The following is a 20370-nucleotide window of genomic DNA, read 5'->3' as shown; positions in this document are numbered from 1 at the left end:
GCCGGCCCAAGGGCGCCGGTAGATAGGGCGGCGAGAGCGAGCCGACGGTTAGCTGGACGCCGGTGAGAAGCTGGACTCAAGGGGCGCCGGCATTAGGCGGCGCGAGCGAGCCGGACCCAGAGGGCGCCGGCAATAGACGGCGCAAGCGAGCCGGACCCAGGGGGCGCCGGCAGTAGACGGCGCTAGCGAGCCGGACCCAGGGGGCGCCAGCGATTAGCTGGAGGCCAGTAAGAGAGGCCCGAGGCGCCAGGAGGGGGCTGGAGATAGGAGCCCGACCCAAGGGGGCGCCAGGTGGGCGAGGAGCCCCGGGGCCCGAGAGAGAGAACGAGGGCACCCGACGGGCAAGGGACCATCCAAACGTCCCCAGAACAGCTGCGAGGCTTGGGGCGTGCTGAAGGGGAGGTTTGGAGGCACGCATTGCCCTTAAGGCGGGATGCATAACAAAACCCCATTCTGGACTAGGGGCAGGACACAAATACCGTCCATTAGGGAACAGGCAGCCTCCACATTATATATTTAACCATCAAAGTCGTGGTGGGCGAGATTCTGAGGGTGCTACGTCACCCTAACGTGACGGTAGGGGGCGCTAGGGGGCTCACGGCCGCACCTAGCCGCCGCTCCCGCACACTCATCAATTACTAACACAGGTTTATACCACACTTTGCAGAGCTCGCCACACCCCTCATAGATGCACTCAGAGGACGGGCATCAGGGATGCTAAGATGGACATCCGAAATGACAAAAAGCTTTGAGAATCTGCAGGAGGCTATGTATCGTGATGTGGTAGTACATACTCCTCTGACTTCTCTGCCCCTTTTATCTTACAGACCAATGCATCTGGCAGTGCCCTAGGGGCAGTCTTACTACAAAGATGGGGGGAAGATGAGTGCCTGGTCGCATTTGTAAGCCGCAAACTTAGCCAAGCCAAAACCAGGTATGCCACAATAGAGATGGAATGCCTAGCCATACGCTGGGTGGTAGAGTATTTTAAATACTATCTGATGGGCTGGGAGTTCATGGTGGTGACGGATCATGCCCCACTGCAGTGGTTAACCAAAACCCAGATAGAAAATACCCACATAACCCGCTGGGCACTTGCTCTTCAACGTTTCAAGTTCATGGTAGTACACCACCCTGGCAAGGATAACCTTGTGGCAGATTTCCTCTCTAGATATATCAGCTCAAAGGATCCAGCCAAGGAGGCGCACCAAGCTCATGAGAAGAAATACAAGACAACTCGGGATGCCCAGCAAGATGTCAAAATGCCATGAAGCAGCTTAAGTGAGGAGGTCTGTGGCACCGAGAAGCCTCCACAGGCACTAAGATTGCTGGAGGCAGCCCCGGGCATTCCTGGGGTGAACAAGCAGGCCTCCTGTGCCCTGGTAAACTGACCTTCAGGAGCCAGAACCTGACCCAGCATTATGCCAGCTTTTCAAACAGTTGCTTCCTGGGTGGGGCAGCGGCTGTCTAATTGCCACAACTGATGCCGCCACCATGGGAAATTTAAAAACCCCACCAGAAACCGGCAGGGGGAGAGAGGGAGAGAGCCAGCGGGGAGCTCGCCAGGCAGACAGTTGCTCCGGAGGCTGGCAATAGCAGTATTGCAGGCGCTGCCCCTGTATCCAAGGCAGGGGGAGCAGCATCCTGCTTCAGGCTGTGGACGGTCTTTCCCAAGTCACCTTAATTTCAAAGCTCATATGAGTGTCCCTCTCCCCTGATGGGAGAAGGACACCAGAGAGTGGGAGCTCAGCCCTCTGGGATCAGGGTCTGAGGCCCCAGGTGCCGTAACATGCAGACAACTCACTGGCGCTGAAGCTGATGCTGGACCCCTTTGAAAAGGGGCTTGCTGGGAATGGCGGAACAAGCAGAACACCTGAGTTGGCAAGTGGACAGGGTGTAGGGGAGGCGGAGCCCTGAGGAACACCGTGGCACTGCTGTGAGTACCTCGTCATTGGGTCGCTCGGGAAGAAGAATACCACTGAGCCCCTCCTTTCTTCAGGTAGCAACAAGTTGTGGAAGGCAAGTTGGGGGACGCTGACCAAGGGGCTAGTGTGGTACTCACACTGTCCACTAGAGACGCTACACCTCTATATATACACTATGCAGATACACATAAATCAGGACAAAATATATTTTTAATTAAATTAAAATGTTGTAGTAGATGTTTGATTTTTTTTTTAGTATATGATTTTTTTTTTCTGGTTCCAAGGTGGTGCTCCCCTCTCGTGCTCTCAAAGGAGTACTTCTGGGGCAAAGGGAGGGACTTCAGATGGCAAAGATCAGGGATTAAGCATGTGACTGCTGGTCCCAAGATGGCAACCGGGGGATGAGGCACTTATCAAGGGACAGAGCTACTCTTGTGGCCCTCAGTAGTTCACCAAAATGCGTTAAGCAGCCCTGTACCTGAAATAATTGCTCACCCCTGTATTACGTGCATCATTATTGTGACTTTTTGCATTATATTTTATTTAAAAACACAACAAAAAAGGAAAACTTGGTTTCTTCCAAGTCAATTCTAGATACATAGTCTGAATGAAATACAGTTAGTCAAGAGGGAAATAAAATAATTAATTGTAGGGATATGTGCCACCTGTAAATTGCAGGGTTGCGTTCACAGGGATATATGCAAGATTGTACTTATAGGAATATATAACAACTTGAATTGAAAATATTTTATTTTTAGTGTAGATGCTATGATACATAGCTAAAAGGTTTTTTGCTGGTCTTTTTAAAATAGCATTTTTGGTCAAGCCATAACTAAAAAATTGTTTGAAAATGAGTGTGACTTGGGGAGCTCTACCCCTATTTGCTAACATCAACCTGTGTTTTCTTTTATATCTAGGGCCCTGTCCAGACATGGGTCACTATCCTTTCTTCTCGTGTCCTTGTGACAAGGTGTTTAGCAAAATCACAAATTTGTTGGAATCTGATATGGCCATGCTGTGAGTGCATCTGCTATGGCCTTAAACTTGCAACCTCTGGGCTGTCAACCATGCACCAATGCTACCCCAGCCCCCGCTGGTTACAATGATCAAATATAAGAGCAACTTCAAGGGATTAAATGTTAACAAAACTCCCCTTGGCTCAGAAAGTAAGAATTGTAGAAATTTTTCACTTATCTTGCAGCTGTTGTCTGTAAATCACAAAAAGTTAGGATTACTGACTCCTATGTGAGGTCAGGCTTTTTAGACATCACTTTTACATTTTATTTCCAGCCATCAGTTTTAACTATAGCATGGGAATGGTGGCATTCAGATACATCTGCTAGAAACTTATTGCCAGGTGTTTGCAATATGCAAAAGTCAAATAATTACTCCACCTTAAGGATATTGAACGGTAACAAATCAGTACAGAGAAAAATAAAATAAAATGAGCACTAGGTGGCATTATAACAACTTACAATTTTAACTTGCTTGTCAAAGGTTTAATTAGAATATTGTACCATTAGCAGTTCTTAAAAGGGATTTTTTAATACAAGGATGGTGTTAATTTGTACTAATAATATTAATTTTTATCTACCAATATATTTAGGTAGTTATTACTTTTATAATATAGGGTTAAGTGAAACAAAGATGGTTTGATTCAGTTACTTTTGCAAAAATCAGCAAGAGTATACAATGGTACAGTTGTTAGAACTGGTATACTTATAAAGGTGTAATATTAATGTGGCAGGGATCTATGTTGTAGCTGTGTTGGTCTGAGAAATAGAGATACAGCTCTTGGATCCGAGGCGATATCTTTTTTTAGACCAACTAAACAGTAGGAAAAAAAAATCTTTCTTTGCAAGCTTTTGGGTGCATACACTCTTCAGGCTGAGGAGATTTTAAGATTGTAAAACTACTCCTGTAGAAAAGAAACTTCATTTTGCATAGGAGAGGTAGAGAGTGGAGGTTATGGTATGGAAGATACCATATTTTAGCCATTTGGATATGTAAACTTCATTGTTAACCAAGAAAGAAGGATTTTTCACCTCCCTGTCTGACATGGGTCATTTCTAAGAAACAGCCAGCCTAATCTGCACATCACAGAGCAACGCTTTCACAAAAGGACTCTGAGTTACCCAGGGGAATAAATTTCCATCCTCTACCTCTCTGTGCAAAATGAAATTTCTTTTGTATCTAGCAGGACTTTTACAATCTTTGAACTCTCCTCAGCCTGAAGAAGGGTATATGTACCTGAAAGCTTGCAAAGAGAAATTTTTTTGCTATATTTAGTTGATCTAAAAAAATATATTTCTTCTGACCCTAGGGCTGTCCCTAGGGGAGCACAAATCAGGGCTTGGGGCGCCCTGCAGGGCTGGGCGGAGCAACTGCGGCAACTCTGTGCCACCACCGCTGGTGGCTTTGCATCGGGTTGCTTGCTACCCTCCACCACTGCTGCCGCCACCACTGCCAATGGTGGCAGCAGCTTCTTTGGGTCTGGGGCGCACAGGATTCGGGTGGGGCCGTGCTTGGGCTGACTTGCCCAAGGCCCTGCACCCTGCTTAAGCTGGCTTGGTCTCTGACCCAAGAGTGTTGTGTAATGTTAATGCATAAACTTTTTGGCTCCAATCCTTCAAGAACATTTACATATGCTTAACAGTGAACTGAACAATTTAGTGACTGAATAATTCAGTAAAAATTGAATAATTCAGTGGGATTAGTCACTAGCATGATGATGGTATTTGCAGTCTTGGAGTCATAAATACTGTTTAACAATGTATCAAAAGAGGTTTTGTTATTTTCCCTGTCTATTACATTTTGGGCTTATTTAGGCAGGAAAACTTTACTAGTTCTACCAGTACACTTATCTCAGTGTACTTGTTGCTCTCGTTTTCTACAGGGCCCAGGATAGCAAATAGTTATCTGGTTGTGAAATGTCCAAGTCATGAGCAGCTATTAATGTGCCTGAACTCTTTGGGTATGATGCTTATCCCTTTTGACTTAACTGAGCCCTCTTCCCTTCATCTATGTGGACTACATAAAATCTTGGGTGCAGTTGTTTTTCAGTGGTACCCTTTGACATGAATGTGTAAATGGAGGAATGTACTTATGTTTACATATTGTATGTTCACTTGAAAAACAGCCCAGTCCTTGAAACAGATCTTGATGCTTCAGCATGAGTGCTTCATTGTCAGGGTGAGTTCAGTTTTGCAATGAGAGCACCTGTTTTATCAAACTGAGTTTCCTGGTCCCCATGTGACTGGCAGGCAGAGTCTCCGCCAAGCAGGGATGGCTCTCCCAGCCATGTGGGGATTGAGACCTTCCCCGATCTCCAAGTGGCTGGAATGTAGCAGTCCTGGCTGCTGGGACAGCTCTCCTGGCCATGTGGAGATTGGGTTCTGACCCTGATCTCCATATGGCTGGGACACAGCACTCCTTAGCTGTCAGGACAGCTCTCCTGGCCATATGGCGATCGGGTGAGGACCTGATCTCCATGTGACTGCGATGCAGCAGTTCTGGCTACTGGGACAACACCAACATGGAGCACCATTTTGCATAACAAAATTGACTTGATCTGGCACCATCTGGGTCTGCTTATGGCTGGGTCTTGATGTGGAGCAGAGAATATAGACTAGTTGGGGAGGATTGTGCTCCAAGTGTGGGAGGATCAGAGAGTTCAAAATCGGATGTGCTTCGATGTTTCACCTTAACTTTCCTATAAAACCCTGTGTGACAATGCCATAAAAATATAATGAAATAAAAATGCTTAGCATAAAAACTGGGAAACACATTCTGTATAATTTATTCATCACAAAATTAGGAACCAAAACAATTAAAAATAGTGTACAGAACTACAAAAGTATTAGTATCACCTTTATACAACCCTGAAAAGGAAATGCATATCTTTACAAAGCACTTAGCTTTGTCATTATAGCTTCTGTCTATTATGACTTGTAGGTACTAATAATTCCATCTTGTCATTTACTGTATATAATAGAAGGAATACTGAATCATTAAACAGTGTGTCAGGCTGAGGTTAATGCTTGAGTTCTCATGAAAGTCTTGAAAAATTTAAGCTGAGTTCTTAGAAAACCAGGACAGTTCGGATGCTACAAACAGAATATAAATAATGCAATCATTTAGATGTTTATTTCTGAATTTTTTAACTACTAAACATTTATGCATAGCATCTGCGTATGGATAATGTGAACCATTTTATCTTTAGGGAGCTCCTGTGGTTTAAAACAGGGATGTCAAATATCTCAGGAACTTTCTGATGCAGTTGCCACCAGTGAAGGAGTTAATGCCACTCTCACTGAAACTCCAAGGCTGCAGTTGCTGGACCTCTGTGTTGGTGGGGCCAGCACCCAGGGGCAGGGTGGTTTTGATGTAAATCATGATTTAAATCACTGGTCAGGAAGCCTTGTTTTAATTATTGTTTTCTACAAAAAGTATATTCTTGTTGTTTAATATAGCCTTCATTAAAATATTCCCAAACAGGGTCTCTTTTACCACCTGGAAAGCCTGCTGCCATGATAGGTTTTCCTTTGTACCATACCATTCCCTCACTAGATCTCAAATCAGTGGAGAGGCTATACTCAGAAACTTATCCCTCAAGACTTCTGGAATATTCTGTTCAAAGTGCTTCTCTCTTGTGTCTACTGCCCCTCCTTCCTTGCATTTTATCTGCAGACTCCTCCTCCTTGCCCAGATCTACTCCACCTCAAGCAATCCTCTATTCATTTAACTTCTTGAAACTTTGCACTTTTAGAGAGAGCTTAGGGCTTGACTCTGTGTACACAAACTTGCAGAGAAATGATAGGGCTGATGGGTAGGTAACCTGGTCTGTTATCTCTCATCTTCAATACTACTGTTAACAAGGATGTTACCTCTGGAGACACAAATCCACAGTTTGCAAACCCTAAACTAAGCATCAGAGGTACTTAAGGGGATCTTCTAGCCTGAGCACTGAGTACCGTTGGGTAGAGTGCTTTTCTTTAGTTCTTTACTAATCTATAGAGGAGCCTCTGGGAATCCCATGAGATTGGACCTCTAATATAGTCCATAGCCTGTTGTGACCTATTCATAACACTTTTCTAAAAAATTACATTAATATATTGTCTCAAATAGTATATGATTAGAAGTTATGATCCCTATTTCATGATAATATCTTTGAGCTCTAACATATCTTAAATTAAAGCTATCTTCATATAGGTTTATTTATTTATTTTTTTAAAGCATCCAAATATGATTTAAATAAAAATCAGGGTTTGGGGTTTTTTTTTAACTTAAAGTTTATTTTTATCTATCCTGGCCCAGGGGGCTAATGCTAGCTACCACCAAATTTACTGTTTTTGATTGCTGCAGTGGCAGAAGGCAGTAGGGGTTGAATGTTGGTGTAGCTGCCAATACAGCAGCTCCTGCAGCCACAGTGACAGGGGCAGCACCGTTATAAACCCCAGGGTATAGGCTCTGCTGACACCGCAGTTCTGGCAGCCACAGTAAGAAGCCCTGGAGGCCAAATCCAGAGGTGGGTTGCCTGGCGTGGTAAAAGTTCCTGTGTCTGGAGCTGGCTCACCAGCTCATTTCAGTTTGTCACACCTGTTTTAAAGCCTTCGGCATTCCCACCACCAGCAGCGGTTGCCCATGTCAGACACATGGTTCTTGTGGGTTGGGAGGCTGAAGTGCTATATTTTAGAGAGATTGTTGCAATGAATTTTTACAGCCCCTGTTAAAACCATCATCTTGCTACAGGAAGATTTGAGAATACTTTTGTGTGTTGGATGCTCTTTGCTAAATTATCTCTCCTACAGATCACATAAGGGGAGAATGTCACAGAAATAGTGGGAAGATTTTTTTTTCTGCTTTTGGTATAGGCTAGGTTGTACCAGATGGCAGGTAATTTCAGACATTTACCATAGCATTCCTCTGTGGAAGCATATGCACCCCCTTCCCCCCCAATTTACAGTGTGAGGCCAACATAGTTGTTAGAAAACCTACCTCTTTCCTTCATGCATGAGGTCAAAAGCTTCATTGAGTTTGTCAAAAGGCAATGTGTACGTCACCAAGGCATCCAAATTGAATTTCTTTGCCATATAATCAGTCACCAGCTTGGGTACACACTCTACACTCTTCCACCCTGCAGCAAGCCCATAATACACCAAATTAAACAGACTGAATTTATATAATAGGAAAGATAGTTTTGCTCCAGCACTAGACACTTGCCAAAATATGTCATTTGTATACGTTTGTTTAATTTCTCTCCCCTGTTTATCTAACCCAGTGGTTACTGCACTGTCTTGGGAAGTGGAAGATGTGGATTTGAATGTCCTCAGGGCACAAGGGACTAGAATCCAGTTTTTCCACTTCTTGAGCAAGCACTCAACTGCTAGACCAGGGGTCAGTAACTTACGTTCCACTGACTGGATCCCACTCAAGAGATTTTATCTGGCCTACCAAGCACACTGCTGCCTGTCTGGGAGTCATAGGAGGACAGAGGGATGGGCAGGGGCTAATCTGTTTTTCAGCCTTAGGTGGGGCTTCCTCTATGCCCAGGAGGAAATAAGCCAGCGTGGGACGGGGTTAAGGGAGAGGGGGGAGGCACTGCCACAGCCCAGCTCCACTCCTCAAGCTCTGCCACAGGAGCTTCTGGGTTCTGGTGCCAACTGCCTGGAATCATTTGACATGGCTTCAAATTCAGCATCAGGTCCCTGGCTGCTGGGGAGAAAGTGGAGCAGGAGAGTGGATTGCTCTGCAGGGGGTGAGGATTGCAATCAGGGCCAGACAAAAAGGGGGCCCAAAAATGGTATTTTTTTTCCCATTGTCTAATTATTATCATCACTATCTCTGGTGAAGGGGAGGGGGCTGCCAGAAACTTAGGTACGGTGGTGATCACAATTAGGCTGCTCCTCTCTGCTCCATGGGCTGCACCCACTTTTGGGGGATACCTCTGGGCATGGAGTAGTGGGTGGTGCTCCTTCTGTTTTGACTCTAGCTCCCTCTGGAGTGAGCAGGTCCTTCAAGTGCAGCCCTGGCTGCAGTGCTGGGAGTTGGGATCTTGCTAGCCCATGCCTGTCACTTACATTTCTAAAGTACTATGCTACAAGTAGCAACCACTGAGACTTCTAGATCATGGTGCATGTGCGAGAGGTCACTAGGGCCTTTAAGACATGCCTAGGCAAGAGCAGAGGCTGCCCAGATCTTCCCTAACCCCTTTAAACAACCAAGACAGATCAAGTCTGCATTTTTGGTGCCTCGATGGCTGCAGTTATATGCACAACCAGTATTTGAACCCAGGCTTTTTGCATGGCAGATAGGGTTTCTGCTACTGAACCACAACAGTAGGTGCTGCATTACAACAGTATTGCTAAGGCAAGAGGCTCACAGATGTGCAAGGTGACAGCGCATGATCCCTGGAAGATGGGGTACAAGAGGGATTCCCCCAACCTTTGTTCTCTTATTTTTACTTCCCTTGCCCCTAATCCAATTATGGCTTGCTTTGGCCACCTAGCTGCTTAAATTTGTCAGGAGTCAGGCCCTCCTTTCCTCTCAACACTGCATAACAAGCAGGTACAAGGTTTAAAAAGCTAATGTGTCAGTCACTGTCCAATTAAGTAGGGCTCCTCACAGTGGCAGAAGAGGATGGAAGGCACACTGCTTGCAATCCATCAATATTATGAAGCTCTACTGACACAGCAAGCTTTTGGGTGGGAAAGGCATAGAGGAGAGTGTTCAGTGGCTTATGTAGATTCCACAAGAATGGGGCCCCACTTGAAATTCATATGCTGCTTAACTGCCAACTACTGCTCAACAGGGCCAGTGTGGCTGGGTGCATGATTCCCCCAGTATGGAGGACCCTGCTTTATCTTGTTCATTTTTCATTTTTGGCCCAGCTTCCTAAATTCTGCCATTAAAATAAAGAACTAGTCATTCTAGTACACATCTAGTCACTTTGATACAGCAGATCCAGGTACCAACACATCCTGGAGCATTAGCATTCAGGCTGCTGGATCTCATCACATTTTGGACCTAAGCCTACAAATTCAACTGTTTCAATAGAGAATAAGTAAAACTTTTCCTCTTGCACTTAAAGAGCTGTTGAACCTTGTGCATCTTGGTGTTTGAGGGCAACCAACAAGAAGGATTTGGGATATGGATCCTCAGGGATTTATCTAATTTATGTCCCAAATCCAAATACCATTGCATAATCTAAGAAGAAATATAACTATCACTATTGCACAACAACATAGCACTAAAGCCACTGGACCTTGATGCACCCTCCTGGGTCAGTGATGCAAAAATCTGGACCCAGGACTGAATCCATTTGGAGCTTTACAATTTTTTGGCCCCAAATTCCAGCTTGTGGGAATCGTAATTAAAGAAAGTGTCATTTCTCCTATATTACTGGAGAAATCTAGGCAACTGTTTCTGCTTCTGCCCTTCTTTAGGACCAATCTGTATTAATTCAGCCCACTGTTACTGACAGGTTGCTGACCCCCATTCTAGGCCATTACACAATAAGTAGATGACACCACTGCCACGTATCAGAGAGGCACCTACCTTTTGGGTGCTTGTAAGCAACTAATTTTTAGCCCTGAGTCAGGTGCCTAACTCTGAGTTGTGGGTTCCACTCTGAGGGCCAAGCACATAATAGGCATCGCAGCACCTGTTATGCAGGCACTAAAATCTTTCATTGGATCCAACTCATGGTTTCATTTTTTTATGTATAGAATTTTTTTTCCCTGGGCAGAGATTGGGGTGGCAAATCCGCCACAGCCTGACCACCTAATCACTTACTGTCTGTCCTCATTGCCTTAGGTACTTTCCCTTACACCAGGCATCATAATATGGTTTTGGCAGATATACATTGTATATATTTGGCTTCCAGACTTCTCTTCCTCCACCCTCCAAAAACACCTCCCAAAAAACAAACCAACCAAACACCGCCTTCCCCACCCTGAAACCCCCCTCCCCGCATGATTTTTTTCCAAAAAAACTCCCAAGCATGCAGTTTTGAAAAGAGGATGAGGTTGTACAACTGTGGCTTAACTTTTGAGATGGCTGGCAAACCTGATGTGTGTTTGTTTTAAAAAACAAGTGTAACCCGGGCAGTATTCTAAGAGGTACCCCTTCTCCAGTTGAAGGGATCAAAGCAGGTGTACAAGCACTGTGGGAGGTGTAGGGACTCTCCTCCACTATAGAGCAGAGCCAGACCACCAATATACCTTTTAACCATATACCTTTTAATACTGGGAACATAACAGGCATAAATCAGAGGGTATAGTGGACACTACAATGCCCCAAGGGGGCAGGATTCAACAAAGGTTAGACACTTACAATCATTGACAAAAACAGGGTTAACAAAATATAAAACACAAACAGCAGAACAAACAATATGGGTTGGTGAAATATAAAAAGGTGCAAAATGTCAAGTGACAAGGAAACCTAGGGCCATGGTACCTGGAGGGGGAGAAAACACAATTTGTCCCTTTCCACTGCTTCTTGTTATCTCAGTCACCCTAAATCACCTCTGCTGGGACTTGAACCAAGATCCCTCACATGCTAGGCAGGAAAGCTGCTACACAGCCACCACTGGTGGCACTATTTCAGCCTGCTAGGGGTCTTGACCTTCCCGGAGCCTGGCCTCACGTCAAGCTGCCTGGTCTCTGACTGGAGGAGCTGGAAGCAGAGCTGGGAACCCCTCAGGTCACTGCTCAGATCCTTCCTGGAGCAGGGGGAGCCTCTCCTGCTGGCCGCAGCCTCTCCCAGGGGATCCTGAAGCCCAGTGGGGGGCCTCTCCTGCCGGCCCCACACCTCGCTGCTGAGGGTCCCACTGCTGCCTGCAGGTCCTGCTCTTTCAGGGCACTGCTCCTGCCCCACTGGCTCAGCTCTGTGAAGCCCCTTCCTTGTTGTCCCTCCCTGAGTCAGCCCACACTGCCCCTTTTATCCCCCTTCAAGTGACCCCAGGGGCCAGCTGGGACACGGGGTGGGGGGGTGTGAGTCTCTGGGGCCTGATTGGTGCGGAAAGGGAATCCCAAGTCCTCCAATCATCTTTTACCTCTTCAAAACCCCTGGGCCAAATCATTACCAGATTGGTGAAGAAAGGGAATCCCGAGTCCTCCAATCATCTTTTGCCCTTTTAAAACCCCTAGGCTAGGTCACTGCCAGCCAACCCATCACACAAGCATTTGGGGAAATACAGCCATGCCATGGTTGACTTCAAATAGAAGCCTATCCTTCCACTACCCTTCCTCTTTCACATTGATGGCTAAACTGACCTCCAAAGAAAGTGGCATTTATTTTCCGTCCCATTATCAGCTTCATTGGCGAAACAGGGACTGATTCTCCACCTGCAGGTACTCCAACAAGCGTGCAACTCCCCCATCCCACTGAGGTGCATTCAGTGGCAGCTTTCTGAAAAAAACCCAAAAACAAATGAAAATTAACAGGATGATTTTTCATAGATTGCAAGGCTTGGAAGGGACCTCGGAAGATCATCAGGTCCAGTCCCCTGCAGGTGACCCCAGCAAGGTGACTGTCCGGTCTCCTCTTGAAGATTTCCAAGGTAGGTGATTGCACCACCTCTGGAGGGAGCTTATTCCACAGTCTAGACACCCCAACTGTGAATAAGTTTTTCCTAATGTTGAGTCTGAAATAGTCTTCCAGGAGTTTGTGGCCATTACTCCTGGATTTCTCCAAAGGGTGCCCTGGTGAACAGTTGTTCGCTAAGCCCTTAATGTACTCCCCTGATGTAGCAGTAAGCTGCTACCAAGTCCCCGCTCAGCCTTCTCTTTTTTAGGCTGATGAGTCCCAGGTCCCTCAGCCTTTCCTTGTGTGGCTTGCCATGCAAGTCTCTGACCATACGGGTGGCTCTTCTCTTTATTTGTGCCATGGTAACTTATTCAAGTCTTACTCTGTTAAAATCTGGACCTCTGTGGTAACTTGAGTAAGGACTGTGATACGATAGGTGAGAAGTAAAGTACTGTCATACACAAACTGGCTGATAGAGTGACAAACATTAGGAAAAAATGTTAAGCCATATTGAAAATTGACCATATGATTGAAGGTGCTATTAAAGAAAAGAAAGAAGTCCACCTCTCTCTCACCATTGCAATTCCACTCAACAAAGAGGGGATCTGAGAATTTGCCAAAACTTAGTATTTGCTGAAATGTAATATTAAAGTTTACTTGATGTGATTATGGACACAGGTCGCACAACACCTATCCTAACTATGTCAGTACTGCACTTAATCTCACCTGGCAAATGTCATGACTAGCTGTCTTAAACTTTATATTTCATAGCAGTTAAGCTTGCTTTCATTGCCTAGTCTTATTTCATTTGTATTAAAGGTCATTCTGGATCTCATTAAAGTCTGTGGTAAAACGTTCTTTGGCTTGAACAGAACCAGGATTTGGACCATCAAGCATCTGGTTGTAAACATAGATGCTTAATGTAACAGTAATAAGATTTATAGAGGGTGTCCTATGACTTATTAAATCATGAATTCCAAACCTTGTTGAGATTCAGGAAGTATGAATGTTACAAATCTTATGGAGTACTTGCCACAGTTTTACACAGGCTTAAGTAGGGCAGAAGAAGTTGGGAATTCCCAAGGAAAAAAAAAATCTAATCATTTAGTAACTTTATTTTGAAGATTTCTGGCTTGTGAAGTGATACCATATGAGTTATACCATTCCAAAAATTTATCTGGAATAGCTTTGGATGCACAGTTCTGGGTATAACACAGAAGAGTGACAAAAACAGTCAGGCTGAATTGTAGTGTGCATGGGAGAAAAGATTGTAAGCAGGAAGCAACTGTGACCACCTGAAACCTGAGATCCTGCTCCTGCCTTTGTTTCAAGGTAATTTGCATCATCACAGAACCTCACAAGAGGTGAGAGACCTCCATACCAGCTATGAACTGGCTGCCCAGAGGAGTTTTCCATCTATTGATTCCTCTGTGAAATCCTATGAAATATGAACTTTCATTTCTACCTAGGAGAACTTTTACAATCTTTTCTCCAATGCCTGATGAAGGGTGTTTGTGCCCAAAAGCTTGCAATTAAAAAAATTTTTTTTGCAAAAATCTTGTTGGTTTACTACGAGTCCTGTTTGCTTTTTCCTCTAGACCAGGGGTGTGCAATTATATCAGGTGGAGGGCCACTTACCGAGTTTTAGCAAGCTGTTGAGGGCTGCATGGGTAGCCACACCACCTGACACATGCCCTGTCCCCTGGTCACCATCTTGGGACTGGAAGTCCCACCCCTAACCTCTGACCTTTGCCACTGGAAGTCCCTCCTCCTACCCCTGGAAGTACTCCTTTGGGGAAGAGGGTTAGTCACCTTAGGGGAAAAAAAAACAAGTTGCATACTGAAAATCAAACATCCATAATAATATATTTTGATTTAATTAAAAAAAAATTGTCCCGATTTATGGGTGTTTGTGGTGTATATGCAGAAGTGATTGCATATGGGGGTTTATGTGGATGGGTGGATGTGTGTGTGTGGGTATGGAAGTCATGTAGTGCTGAGTGAGTGGGCAGGAAAGTGTGGAAAGTGGTGGCGGGGAGTGGAAGTACTGCACTGACCAGTTGCTTCACTGCTGCACCACAGCCTAACACGATGCAGGCTCCAGGCAGGTGACTGTGGCAAATACTGTCTGACACCAAGCAGCAGCTTCTGGGGAACAAGTTGATATTCAGTGTAAGGGAAAAGCACCCCCCTGTGCTGCAGCAGCTCAGAGGTTGTGCGGGGCTGCCTGTGCCTGGTCTCTGTTGCCACTGCTGTCCCATGGGGCAGTTGTGATGTGGCAGAGAGGCAGGACAACCCCACATGGGCTGTGAGTGGCTGTAGCAGGAAGTGCTGGCCACGAGGGGTGGGGGTGGGGCGCTTTCCCCCTGTGCTGAGCACCAACTCATTCCCTGTGGGCAAGTGCAGGGTCAGGGCTGTGCGCTGCTCCCTGCCTGTACTGTGGGGCTACTGGTGGAGCCCAGCTCATCTCCACAGACCCTTGCCAGCCTACACCCTGCACTCCTACCACCCCACTCTAGCCCCATCAGTGTTGGCCCTGGGACACCAGCACAGACCCTGTGCTACCACTCGCTTCCACTCCCCCCTGCCCCCGCCACTGCTTTCCCACCCTCCCACAGGCTCCTGACTGTATGGCTGAACTGTGGGGCTCAGCAGGAGCTAGCCCAGCCCTGAGGACTGGGGCGATCTCCATGGTCCTCCCCTGCCTTCCCCTCCCCCCACTGCTTCTTACCTGAGTTTCCTGCACCGGTGCAGCCACGAACAGCCCCATGATCACAGGCCAGAAGCCCCTGCTGAGCAGGGGCTTCTGGCCAGGGGGGTGGTGGGGCCAGGGCCCTGCAGGAGCTTGCTGGGGCTTCCCCTTGGTCTTACTACTCCTGCTCCTGTTATCTTTGACAGGAGCCAGGGGCAAATGAATATTAGTTTTCTAAATTTTTTAGGGGCCCTGCAGGCTGGATAGAATGGCCTGGCAGGCTGGATTTGGCCTGTAGGCCGTATTTTGCTTACCATTGCTCTAGACCAATATGGCTACAACCTGGATATCTGACACATGTTGTCAATTTTATTCTTAAGTCCTTTGTCAAGACTATGCCACGTTAGGATGACCTGCTGGGAATACACAATATTAAACTCCTTCCAATGACTGTCACTCTTTAGAATATGATATTTGGGAGTATTAATTCTAATGAATTATTCGGTTTTTAAAATAAAAACACCAATCTTAAATGTGTTTAATTATTTATGTTTCAAACTCTCATATAGCATTTCCCACCTCTGTATTAGAGGGCAAATTGTATACATACCATCACATCAATATTGCCGATGCACTCAATGGCAAAATCCACACCACCATTAGTCATTTCAATTATAACCTCCTGGATGGGTTTCTTGAAATCCCGAGGATTGAGGCAATCAGTGGCTCCTAACTCTTTTGCCAGTGCAAATTTATTAGTGTTGATGTCAATCCCCAAAATCCTGGAAGCTCCAGCAGCTTTGCAGCCCATGACAGCTGAAAGGCCGACTCCTCCTAAGCCAAAGACGACACAAATAGAACCAGGTTCTACCTAAAGTAACAAGGAAGGTTAATAAGTGGTTTTGGAAATCTGGAAATAAAGAGGACTTCCTAAACATAGGCCTTCGTTCTCAGGCCTGCATCAGTAAACCATAGTAAATGCATAGGAACTGTGATTATATGGAAACAGTCATCATTTCAGAGTTGGTAGGGTCGGAAGGGACCTGAGCAGATCATCAAGTCCAGCCCCCTGCCATGGCAGGAAAGAGTGCTGGGGTCAAACTACCCCAGCTAGGTGATTATCTAGCCTCCTTTTGAAGACCCCCAGGGTAGGAGTGAGCACCACTTCCTGTGGAAGTTGGTTCCAGATCCTAGCCGCCCTGACTGTGAAGTGGTGCCTCACAAAAAAATTAATGATATGTAAACTTTGTAAAATTACTCCAAATAATAGCTGGACAAATTGATTTGTTTTTACTTCTTTAAGCTATTTTACATTATAATGATACTATCACACACATACTGGAATGGACAACTCTAATGCTCCATAAAGGAACAGTCTTTTTAAAATGAACCTTCAGGCCAAAACTGCTCTTATTTTTGATGCAAGTAGATGCATTAAATTCAGTATAATTACGTGGGACAGGTGTTCTTGAAATGAACTCAGTGCAATTGTTCATGTTACTAAAATAAGTAAGAATTCAGCCTTAATTAGCTCACCTTGGCAGTATTGATGGCAGCCCCATAACCAGTGGAAAATCCACATCCTATTAGACAGACTTTATCCAGAGGAGAAGCAGCATCAATTTTGGCAAGAGAGGTTTCTGCTACAACAGTATATTCAGAGAAAGTGCTAGTTCCCATGAAGTGGTAAATTTGCTTCCCTTTGCAGGTAAACCTGCTGGTACCATCAGGCATCAGGTCTTGATCAGAAATAGGTGTCTTAATTTTGCTAGGTAGGGAGGAAAAAAGAGCCAAGACTGAGTATCTCTGTACTCTGACTTCCCATACCCTTTGCTATCTTAGGGCACATCCTGACAAGTACACACTTATAAGGGCACTCATTTCCTGCAGGACAAATAGCAGCGGCACATATTTGTGCTGCTTCTATTTGTTCCCAGCCGTGCCCCTGCACTCATGCTCCAGCGTGCAGCAAAGTGACTTAGATGGGGTAGGAGATTCTGGGGCCATCACCTGGGCTGGCCCTACCAGCCTTACCCAGGGTCCTGGGAGCCCTCCAGGGCAGCAGTGGTGCCAAGCCAGTTGCTCAGAGCCTGGCTAGTAGCCAGAGCATGGCCCTGGCTGGTCAGTTTCCCTTTTTGGCAGAGCATTATGCTGTAGCATGTGCTGCACCACTTTTTTCAGTGGTGTTTTCTTTGACACTAGGCTCTCCACGTGTTAAACCCTCCCCCACTATGCTGCTAATTAGCAGTTCAGTGAATGGGTACATATGCACCGTGTGCAGTTTGCAGTGCCTCAAACTGCACATACACACTTATTGGGATGTGCCCTTAGTGGTACTTGTTATACAGAGTGCGGGAGGCTGCTCTGGTCTTATTACAATGACCACCTTGGATTCTGGTTCTGACCTTACAGGCCAACTGCATGGCTCCATATCTTCCCTGCACCATGCCCCCTGCCTTGCAGATGGCATCCTTACATATATGTTCTACCATTTGCGGATACAGCCCCTCTGTGGGCCTTCTGATCCCTCAGACTCTCTTAGCCCCACTCTGGGCCCTCAGACCTCTCTGTCTTTCTGCACAGCCCCTTCCTGGGATGCCAGACCCCTCAGTCTCCCTATCAGCCTGACTCAGGTTGCTGGACCCCTTGGTCTCTTCTCCGGCTCTTCTCTGGGCCCTCTGTCCCCTCAGTCTCACACAACCACTCCCTGGGCTACGAGGCCCCTTGGTCTCTCTCCTAGCCCCTTTCCAGGCTGCCAGCCCCTTTCAGTTCTACACTTTTAGTTCTACAGTCCTAGACCCTTTTAGTTCTACACTTTCCTGGCCACTCTCCGGGCCACTCTCCAGGCCCTCAGACCCATACAGTCTTATACTCTATTTCCCAGGCCCTCACTTGGATGCTGGACCTTTCTGGTTCCACTGTACTTGCTGGGCCTCATTATATGCCTCAGGCTCCTCTTTGGGCCTTACTATCCAGACCCTTGGACCCATCTCATTTGGCACTCTATCCTTTGGCCTCTTGCTGGTCCCCTGGATCCATGTGGTCCCGGTCTCCTTGCTAAGTGCTTTTCTGTCAGGGTGTGCTCCCTTAGCCTTTCCTTCCCACAGGGTAACCCACAAGGCAGTGAAATTTGAGGCTTTCCGGTGCCCTATCCTCACCTTTTGCCGGAATGGCCCATGTGTGGCATTTCATGGGGGCTGCTCTGCCACAGTCAGCCCCACCACACTAACCAGCCCTAGTAGAGTACGGTTTCAGGTCTTACCAAGGACTGGTTTTCAGGCCTACCTGATCTTACTCCTCCCTCCCTGGGCTCCCCCTACATGTCCAACATTTCTCCTGGGCTGCAAAACACTGGGCCCCCTCGCCCTGGCTTCACCTCCCATCCAAATCCTTCATCTCCAGCCCTCAGCTTCCTTTCCTTGATCCTTCCTCATCAGATGGCCTTGCACCAGCCATCCTCATCCCGGGCTGCATGCCCCTTGACCCCTTCCTCTAGGCTATGGCCACACAAGGACCTTCAGCCTCTCCTAGGCCCCGGCTCTGCCTCAGGCCAGTTGAGAACTCCAGGATCTCCCAGATCTGGCAACCTCTGTCATGGTCTATTTTACCCTTTGCCCTTTCCCCCCAGGCCCTGGCCCTGCACAGTCCAGTTGAGATTCCCAGGGTCAGTCCTCCAGCTGTCAGCCCTCTCCAGCTGTCAGCCCTGTGGGTCTGCCGTCCTGGGCCCCCCATAGATCACTCCCCCTCTGGGCTCAGAGTCTGCCATAGGTCTTCCTACACAGCTTCTTTCTCTGGGCTCATCTGGACTGCTCAAGAGGTCCTGTACTCTTCCCCACACACTGGATTCACCCAGACCATTCATGAGGTTTCCCAAACACTCATCCCCTCTCTCAGGGCTTACGTGGCCTATCAATAGGCCCCTGAGCACTCAGCCTCTCTCTGGGCTCATCCAGCCTCTCAACAGGTCCCAGGTGTTCAGCCCCTTTCTCAGGGCTCTGTACCCCACAGTGGGTCCCCAGAAACTTCCTCCATTCCCTTAGTTCCTACCCAAACCTCCAGATGTTATTCTCCTTGCTGGCATTCAGGAGCCAGCACCCTTCCTGCTGGGTGATGTTCGTTCACCAGCTCCTAAGATGTTACTGCCAGCTCTGCTCTCAGGATCTGGGCTTATATCCTGTCTACACCCAATCAAATGACTAACTTGATCAGGACTAGCCTTAGTTGCCAGCCCCTGAGTCAGCTGACTGCAATGAGCCCTGACCCCAACCTGCTGTTGGCTCAGCAGTCTGCCTGACCTCTTAATGTGGCAGGCACATCAAGTGCCCTGCCACAGTAAAATCAATTGTCCATTTTGTCAGTTTTACTGAACTGGGAGTCAGTTTATGTTATGTAGAAATGAGAAGGAGACATTCCCTTAAACTAGCTGTTCTGAGCAAGGATTTTGCATGTCCATATTCATCTCTGCTGGCATCACTTTGCTCCTAATTTCCAGGGTTTTTTTAACAATACTTGAGAATTGTACTTGTGACTACTGCTTGGACTTAAAACTGTGGCAGTATTTTATTTACTGCACTTTCTAGGCTTCTGCCAAGCAGATACTTTGACCTGACTCATAGGCAGAGGGGAAAAAATATTTGGGAGGGCTAAGTACACATACACGCGCACACATGCATGTGTACCTGCTCAGCAGGTAAGTCTGTGGAGGGGAAGGGTCAGGGGGAGAGGGAAAGCAGGAGGGGGAGGTGGCAGATCGAGGCCACAACAGTGGGGGAGGGAGTGGCACAGAGGCAGGGGCAGGGGCAGGGGCTGGGGCTGGGGTGAATGGGGCCCTGGGGTGGGTTGAGGGATTCTTGGAGCCTGGGTGGCTCATCCAGGGACATGGGGTGCTGTGCACACTTTGGGGGAGGCACTGGGGGCATGTCCCCCGTGGATTTGTGTGCGAGGTGAAGGTGGGTTGCCACTGTGGGCTGGGGCTCTGTGCCCCACTGCCTTGGGACCTGCACACAATACCATGTGCCTGCTTCAGCCAACAGCAGTAGCCTGCCTCCACCCTGTGCACAAATCTGGGGGGAATGTGCCCCCCATACTTCCCCCAGCGTTTGCACAGTGAACACCCTCGCACCCCTGGATGAGTTGCCTGGGCTCTGAGCATCCCACGACCTGCCTCATGGCCCCATTCACTCCAGCCCCTGCCCTTGCCCTTGCTCCAATCCCTCTCTCACTGTG

The 20370-nt window shown here is 47.1% G+C and overlaps 1 protein-coding gene across 1 annotated transcript in view; it reads right to left on the bottom strand.

The window, feature by feature from the left end:
• Positions 1-5708: 5708 nt before the first annotated feature.
• Positions 5709-20370, bottom strand: part of LOC109322083 (alcohol dehydrogenase 4-like) — a 29421-nt gene continuing 14759 nt past the window's right edge. The window contains exons 5-9 of the mRNA XM_019552934.1: positions 16681-16912; positions 15755-16015; positions 12200-12335; positions 7923-8061; positions 5709-6031 (exon numbers count right to left, since the gene is read on the bottom strand). Coding sequence (XP_019408479.1) covers positions 6007-6031; positions 7923-8061; positions 12200-12335; positions 15755-16015; positions 16681-16912 — 793 coding nt within the window. The 3' untranslated portion in view covers positions 5709-6006. The remainder of the gene's footprint in view (positions 6032-7922; positions 8062-12199; positions 12336-15754; positions 16016-16680; positions 16913-20370) is intronic.

This window comes from Crocodylus porosus, unplaced genomic scaffold (genome assembly GCF_001723895.1).
Source record: "Crocodylus porosus isolate Cpor-Errol unplaced genomic scaffold, CroPor_comp1, whole genome shotgun sequence".
NCBI lineage: Eukaryota > Metazoa > Chordata > Crocodylia > Crocodylidae > Crocodylus > Crocodylus porosus.
The sequence above is the reverse complement of the archived record's forward strand: the minus strand, read 5'-3'. Positions and strand labels throughout refer to the sequence as shown.